This window comes from Limulus polyphemus, unplaced genomic scaffold (assembly GCF_000517525.1).
Source record: "Limulus polyphemus unplaced genomic scaffold, Limulus_polyphemus-2.1.2 Scaffold1437, whole genome shotgun sequence".
NCBI lineage: Eukaryota > Metazoa > Arthropoda > Merostomata > Xiphosura > Limulidae > Limulus > Limulus polyphemus.
In genome coordinates, this window is record NW_013667047.1 from 70,375 (window position 1) to 78,761 (window position 8,387).

Genomic DNA, 8,387 nt, shown 5'->3' on the forward strand with positions numbered 1-8,387 from the left:
CCAACTCTTGGGGTACTCTTTTACCAATGAATAGTGAGATTGACCGTTACATTATAAACGCCCCCATGGCTGAAAAGGGCGAGCATGTTTGGTGGAACGGAGTTTTGAACCCGCAAACCTCAGGTTGCGAGTTAAGCACCCTAACCACCTGGCCATGCCGGGCCTTTACAATAAAGAAGGATGTATATATATATATATATTTAAAATGGTACGACATTTTAATTGCACAAGCGATCGAAACATAGTACCAGTTTTAAAAATATTCATCTTTGCTATCAAAGATGTAACTTCTAAAAAATATAATTTCTTTGTTAGAGGTTGCATTGCGTTTTTAAAAAAACGGCATCTTGGAATGTAACATTGGCACAGTGGAATGTCTGCAGACTTACACTGCTAGAAACCGGGTTTCGATACCCCTGGTGGGCAGCGCACAGATAGTCCATTTTGTAGCTTTGTGCTCAATTACAAACAAACGAAAACTTCATCCTAACGATTTGTTTGTTTTGAATTTCGTGCTACACGAGGGCTATCTACGCTAGCCGTCCCTAATTTAGCAGTGTAAGAATAGAGGGAAGGCAGCTAGTCATCACCACCCTCTGCCAACTTTTGGGCTACTCTTTTACCAACGAATAGTGGGATTGCCTGTCACTTTATAACGCCCCCACGGCTGAAAGGGCGAGCATGTTTGTTGGGACGGGGATTCGAACCCGTGACCCGCAGATTGCGAATCGAGTGCCCTAACCACCTGGCCATGCCGGGCCATCCTAACGATCCAGTGAGCGTAAAAATCACAAAAACGTTGTGCTGTAAACAAGTAAAATTCATACATTCTAACGGCATTTTATGAGGTAAAAAACGTATTATCTTTGTTTTAATAGCAGTACGTTTCATTCAGATGTTCATTTAATAATACAACATATAACAATGTCATTTTTTTAATAAACGATATATCTCATTCCGATTTATGATACCTCGTAATGTAATAATATTTTTTATAACACTGAATAAGTTTTATTACAATATTTTTGTAGTTTAATAGCTATTTCTTTCTGGCATTCTCTACAGTAACAATTCAGAATTTCCTGCAAGCAATATGCCCTATTTTAACGGTACCCTCTGCTAGAATACAGGCAATACACTATGTTTTAACGGCGTTTCTTACCACACGAATTAATAATTTTATCATTATAACAAGCAATATGTTACTGTTTATTATAGGGTCAATAACAATACAATATTAAAAATAGAATTAAATAATTATAAGACCTACATTTAAACATTTTAGCAAAATAGAAAAAACAACAAGAATCATCTCTCTCTCTCTCAAAAAAAGCCCCCCAGTGGCACAGCGGTATGTCTGCGGACTTACAACGCTAGAATCCTGGTTTCGATACCCGTGGTGGGCAGAGCACAGATAGCCCATAGTGTAGCTTTGTGCTTAACTACAAACAAACTCTCAAAAAAAAGAAACGCCAAAACAAACAAAGCCTGCAAATCTCAACCCTAAATAAATTTCAAGTCAAACATCGACAACGAATATATGTAACAATCTTCTTATAATACCCAATCATCGTGATAATATAAACTTTACTTATTTTTATTAATATTAATTAATCATAATAAATAAAGTAATTTTTAATGTTATTTTTTTTTATTGTTATTAATTTTTACAATGATGAAGATTATTTTGCAGTTCAGTTTCTTCCACCACTCTGTGTGTGTGTGTGTCAGCAAGATTTATCGGAAACGGTTGAATGGATTTGAACGAAAGCTGGTATACATTTGCACCATGACCCAACCTAGAAGTTAGTTTTTGGAAGGTCAAGTTCACGAAAATCCAAAAATTCCTATCTGTTAACACGGGGGACAGAATTTTCACCCTATTTTTGCTCTATAAACCACTCAAAAATGATCGGATTTTGATAAAATTTGGTGGACTTATGTAGAATATTATTCTTCATTGTATTGCCAAAAATGATCCATGTCTGTTGATAACGACAGACAGACGGACATGTTCGTATTTCTTTGAGGGTCAAATATGATCAATATGCCTGGCGGAGGTATGCGCTCTGTTGAGTTCCCCTCTAGTTTAGTGTATGGATTTAGAATTAGCCTAAATCTCCTCAGCTGCATGGCGGAATCTCTTGAGATACTATTGGGTTTACTGTTGAAAATATCGTTAATGACGAGGGAACCCAAATGATGATTCAAAGCATTCAAATCGTTAATGTGTTTTGTTTCTTCACTATTGATTTATGACATTATGTATTTCTTTTCAGTTGTTTGAACAGACAGTATATTAATTCGTTTGTTTTTTGTTGAAAGCAAAGCCACATCGAGCTATCTGCTGCGTCCACCGAGGGGAATCGATCCCCCTGATTTTACCGCTGTCCCAGCGGGGGGATATGTTAATTCGTAGATCTATAAGTTATTTTTAAGTGTGGTCTACGTATATAGAGTAAATTTACTTTTAATCATTTGGAATTTAGTGTTTTCTTCCTACATATTTTAAGTTATAATCTAAACACTGTCCTAGATTTTTTAGGTCACAGTATAGCATAACATAGAACATTTGGGTCTCATTTATAATCTAAACACTGTCCTAGATTCTTTAGGTCACAGTATAGCATAATATAGAACATTTGAGTCTCATTTATAATCTAAACACTGTCCTAGATTCTTTAGGTCACAGTATAGCATAATATAGAACATTTGGGTCTCATTTATAATCTAAACACTGCCCTAGATTCTTTAGGTCACAGTATAGCATAATATAGAACATTTGGGTCTCATTTATAATCTTAACCGCAATTATTGTATTGACAGGGAACTGACCATTATTATCCTACTAACACGGAATTGGCCTCTGTCATCGTACTGACACGGAAATAGCATCAACTATCGTACTGACACGGAATTGGCCAATATCATCATTCTGACAAGGAACTGACCACTATTATCATACTGACACAGAAACAGACATTATTATCGTACTGGCACGGAACTGGCCATATTATCATACTGACAAGGAACTGGCCACTATTATCATACTGACACAGGACTAGCCATTATTATCGTATTGACACGGAACTGACCATTATTATCATAGTGACATGAAACTAGCCTCTGTCATCGTACTGACAAAGAACTGGCCACTATTATTTACTGACATATAACGTCTGTATAGGTACGGCAATTCTTTTAAAGCGAACATAATGTTTAATAGCACCAAATCTTTATTACACAACCATGTTTACTTTCTTCAGGGCATGGAGAGCTCAACAATCAGAAATCGGACAACAAGTCTAATCAATGGTTCGGGGCTTCAGTCACGAGCAGCGGTAAAGACGGGACTATTGTGGTAAGTGAATATAATTGACCATTAACCTATTTTATATCATATGCAAGTGGCCAATAAGCTCTTATACACCATGCGCAGGTTGGACTTCTAGGATGATTGATTGTTGTTGCTTTAAAATTATGACACTCGCAAGTGATCACTGCGCTAAGATAAACCGTAAGTAAATGGGCATTAAGGTATTGGACACTGTGTGATACTGACATGTGTGAAATAAGTGCTTGTTGTTACTTTTAAAATTAAGATGTTTGAAAATGGTAGTTACGCTATGACAAACACCGTGTGCAAGTAGTCATTAGAATACAAGTTGTTTGCAAGTGGTCATTAAGACCTTGTACACTGTGTGCTACTGACACTTGTGAAATAAGTGCTTGTTGTTACTTTTAAAATTAAGATACTTGAAAATGGTAGTTATGCTATGACAAACACCGTGTGCAAGTATACAAGTTGTTTGCAAGTGGTCATTAAGACCTTGTACACTGTGTGCTACTGACACTTGTTTTTGAAATAAGTGCTTGTTGTTACTTTTAAAATTAAGATATTTGAAAATGGTAATTTCGCTACGACAAACTGTGTGCAAGTGGTCATTAAGATACAATAAATTGTGTGCAAGTAGTCATTAGAATACAAGTTGTTTGCAAGTGGTCATTAAGCTACAACAAACCACGTGCGCGTCGTCATTTATCACCTATACACGATGCAAAAGTTGCGGATGTAAAAATAGATGTTGAAGTGATTCAGTTTATGTTTAAAAATATATTTTTTGAACATTTTGTAAACCTGCTAAACTGGAATTAAGTTGTAAGTTTTATAACTCTGAAAAGAAGGATTTCGAACGATATGCAACATCGCGACTCCTCACATCTGGTTTAAAATACTTATATATCATGACACATGGTAGTGTGTCGTGCGGCCAAACCAATCTGCAGGACACACTGTATGTTATTTACAGGAGTAATAGTTTAGCGATTTTCCACTTTCTGTAGCTCGGACTGTGGTAATCCAAACTATCACCTATTTTTAGTGGATGTACTTTACTGGACTCTTACTTCACATACCAAATTTCAAGGCAATCCATTAAGAAATACACTAGATATAAAATCTTCAATTTTGATTCAATTTTTCCTTTTTTTTTTCTTCGCACAGAAAGTGTGGAAACATCATTTGATAGCAAAACATACTTAACTTTTAAGAATTATTTTTAAAAAAATTTGTATACTGATAGATCATTGAAAGCTACAATTAAAGTGTTAGGTGTGGTCTAAATATAAGCCACATGTGCAAAGTTATTCAACAAAAACCTCTCAAATTTGACCAAGATGTCACGTGAGCTATCGATCTTAAAATTTTTACTACAGCTTCTTCTAAGAGTAAAAGTGGACATTTTTTAGTTTTTGTCAACCTGATTAAAAACGGCTGATTTAAAGCAGCAAAACTATAGGATGAAAGCAAACTAGATTATCAGTTTCTAGCTTAAATTTTCAAAAGAATCATACTTGTGAATGGTTGTTATTCATTACCAACTTTTAAGCACAAATTTGCTAAATTTTATGAAATTCTCCTAATTAAAGAGCGTTTAGCGTCACGTGATATTAGCGTAAATAATGATGCTTGATACGACTGTACCGAGTGTATATGGGTGATGAAAAGAAACTGTTAATCTAGATTTCATGGCGTTACTATAAAGGAAAAACTACCACCATATAGTTTAAAGGGTTGATTATGTAAAGTATAGGTCTGTTCCAATTAATAGGGTTACGATCCTAAAACTAATGCTAGTTACTATTAAGTGTCACTTTCTTACTTGTTGTGGTTTGTTGGTGTGTATTGACAATAAAAATTCATGATACCTAATCAAAAACACCTTAGTTGTAAAAAAAAAGGTGCAGCCAAAAATGGATTGAGCGTGCAACTTAAAGAAATATAATCAAAATTGGCGGCCATATTGGTAGATACATTTATAGCATAGATAAGAATTTTACAGCAAATATTCATTCATCAGTTAGTTAGGCAGCGTATTTTGTTTTACCCATCATCATTCCACGAGTCTGGCTAACTAATGAACGTAACTAAACTTGACACACACACAGAATAATGTTCTGAAACTCAAACATCCAGTGCAATATTTAATAGCACGCTCAGTGTTGCATATTTCTGTTTCTTGAAACGTAATCAGTGATTGAAACTAATAATTTTTCGATTATCAGATATGCTTTTTACTGGATGACGTTTTGGACTGCTAGTACAAGTTCCAGGATGACCAAAACTTCGTCTTCAAATAAACTGGCAAAAACCATTGAAATCTATCATAGAAAGATAAACTGTATATACTCTTGAATAAATACGCATCTTTCAGAAGTTATAAAATAAATACACTCCGAAATAATAACTGACTCGTAAAGAGAACACCTCGTTGTTGATCCTACGTAAAGATGGCAAGTTTATTTCAGTATTACTCTAAATATTTGAAGGATTAGAATGATATCCTTAAATTCGATAAAATTCTGTAGTCTTACGTTTGATTTGAATATACATAAGACCTTAATTTGTAAGTAGGTGTGTCCAAGAAGGCTATTTTTTCTTACTAGTTAAAAAGCAATGATGAACTTAACGACTTTCCAATATACATTGCAAGGATTTCTTATCCCAATTCATGAGGTTCTGGTTACTTCTGATTTCAGTGTAGTGAAAGAAGTGGAGTATACTACAATGTAATATAAACAAACATCTGAGTTTCTTATCCCGACTCATGAGGTGTAATATAAACAAACACGAGTTTCTTATCCCGACTCATGAGGCGTAATATAAACAAACATGAGTTTCTTATCCCGACTCATGAGGCCCTGGTTACTACATACTCCAGCATAGTGAAGGAGGTGGAGTATACTACAACGTAATATAAACAAACATCTGAGTTTCTTATCCCGACTCATGAGGCGTAATATAAACAAACATCTGAGTTTCTTATCCCGACTCATGAGGCTCTGGTTACTACATACTCCAGCATAGTGAAGGAGGTGGAGTATACTACAACGTAATATAAACAAACATCTGAGTTTCTTATCCCGACTCATGAGGCGTAATATAAACAAACACGAGTTTCTTATCCCGACTCATGAGGCGTAATATAAACAAACATGAGTTTCTTATCCCGACTCATGAGGCCCTGGTTACTACATACTCCAGCATAGTGAAGGAGGTGGAGTATACTACAACGTAATATAAACAAACATCTGAGTTTCTTATCCCTACTCATGAGGCCCTGGTTACTACATACTCCAGCATAGTGAAGGAGGTGGAGTATACTACAACGTAATATAAACTCAGATGTTTGTTTATATTACGCCTCATGAGTCGGGATAAGAAACTCAGATGTTTGTTTCTTATCCCGACTCCACTATACTGGAGTATGTAGTAACCAGGGCCTCATAAGGAGGTGGAGTATACTACAACGTAATATAAACAAACATCTGAGTTTCTTATCCCGACTCATGAGGCTCTGGTTACTACATACTCCAGTATAGTGAAGGAGGTGGAGTATACTACAACGTAATATAAAACAAACAACATAATTTCTTGGCTTACACCAACAAACTTGGATGAATTGAATAATGTAAATCAAAACGTAATTAATACAAGCATCAGAGCTACAAATACAAATATATATAATCATCTTTTAATTCTATTAAATTTACCTTATTTAGAACCTTTAAAAAATTAATAAAAACAAATAAACTCTAATCTTAAATTCGTTGCTCTTAGCCACCCTGATTATTTCATGACACGTTCATTACTTTATTGGAAACCCAGTCATTATTCCGCTTCGATAGATGTATTGATGATAGGCCTAGGACCAGTGCCTACGGGCTTCTGCTTCTCTCTAAGTATAAATATTGTTAATACAACAAGATAGCTGTGTCGTGTATAAAACGTTGGAATAAAAAAATCTTAGGATTAGAAGCACTAATCTGCTTTATTTCAACCACAAAATCAGTTTATGTAATTCTTCAACGTGTATAGCAATGCATTACTTTCAGAACATTGACCCGCCAGTGTGCTAAAAAGATTACGTCACTGGATCTTTCGGGTCGTTCCTAACAGTATAATGCATAAAAGAAAACGACAAAGGCTTTCTCAACATGAAACTAAATCCGAAATGCTTTAGGCATATAGCCTCAAGTCTTCTCCTTCACACCTCCCGCATCAGTTCTAATAAAGACATTAACTTGATCTATAGTCACTAATAAGATATTTCAATAAAAAGAGAACTAGGTGAGTGACATCTTTGTTTCGCGTGGAAGGTAACATGTAGACGAATGATTTAAGACTAGGCCCAACAACCTAATAGAGCGAACAGTACGGCTTAAGGCTAAGACTCGTAGAGGAATGCATTACTTACTAATTACCAGTCTTTTGAACTCTCCAGATGAGAGAAGCGGGAACTGCGCTGTTACTTTTATCACCGCTTTGAACTGTTACCCACTACCAATCTGTGAAACCGTGAAGCTATATTTTACTCAAAACTTTCCAATGAATGTGACGTCTGAGGTGTTGTTGTGTTTTTTTTTTTCCTCACTCGACAAAACGTTTTTCAAGTACATCAACATATGTCTCTCTTCCAATGTCAAACACCACTTACAGCACAAGTTGCCAGTAGCCTTAGCGATAACGCATTTTCGTTCACTGGGAAATTTCAATTCAATTATTTATCACTTCCTCTAAAGCAGTAGTAAAGGGAAATATAAAACCCCCTTATTCAAAATACATTCACAGACTCAACGAATCAGTAGTGGCTAAGGCTTAGGATTATTTATGTTGCTTTTCATGTATATACCACTAAAATCATTATATACCACCCAATTATTAACATTATCACAAGCATACAGACTCTACGCTGGGGAGAGAATGGGAGGAGGGATAGTGACAGGAAAAAAAAAAGATGAATATTCTTTCGTGTCACCGTGAGACTTTGTGACTCCTCCCCAAATATGGTACTGTCGTACCCAGGTCTGCTATATAATTAAGTATG

At 35.5% G+C, this 8,387-nt stretch overlaps 1 protein-coding gene across 1 annotated transcript in view; it reads left to right on the plus strand.

Annotated features, from left to right (window-relative positions):
• Window positions 1-8,387, plus strand: part of LOC106463554 (integrin alpha-8-like) — a 108,103-nt gene that overhangs the window by 20,581 nt on the left and 79,135 nt on the right. Inside the window, exon 3 of the mRNA XM_013923603.2 lies at window positions 3,267-3,361. Within this exon, the coding sequence (XP_013779057.2) occupies window positions 3,267-3,361 (95 nt within the window). The remainder of the gene's footprint in view (window positions 1-3,266; window positions 3,362-8,387) is intronic.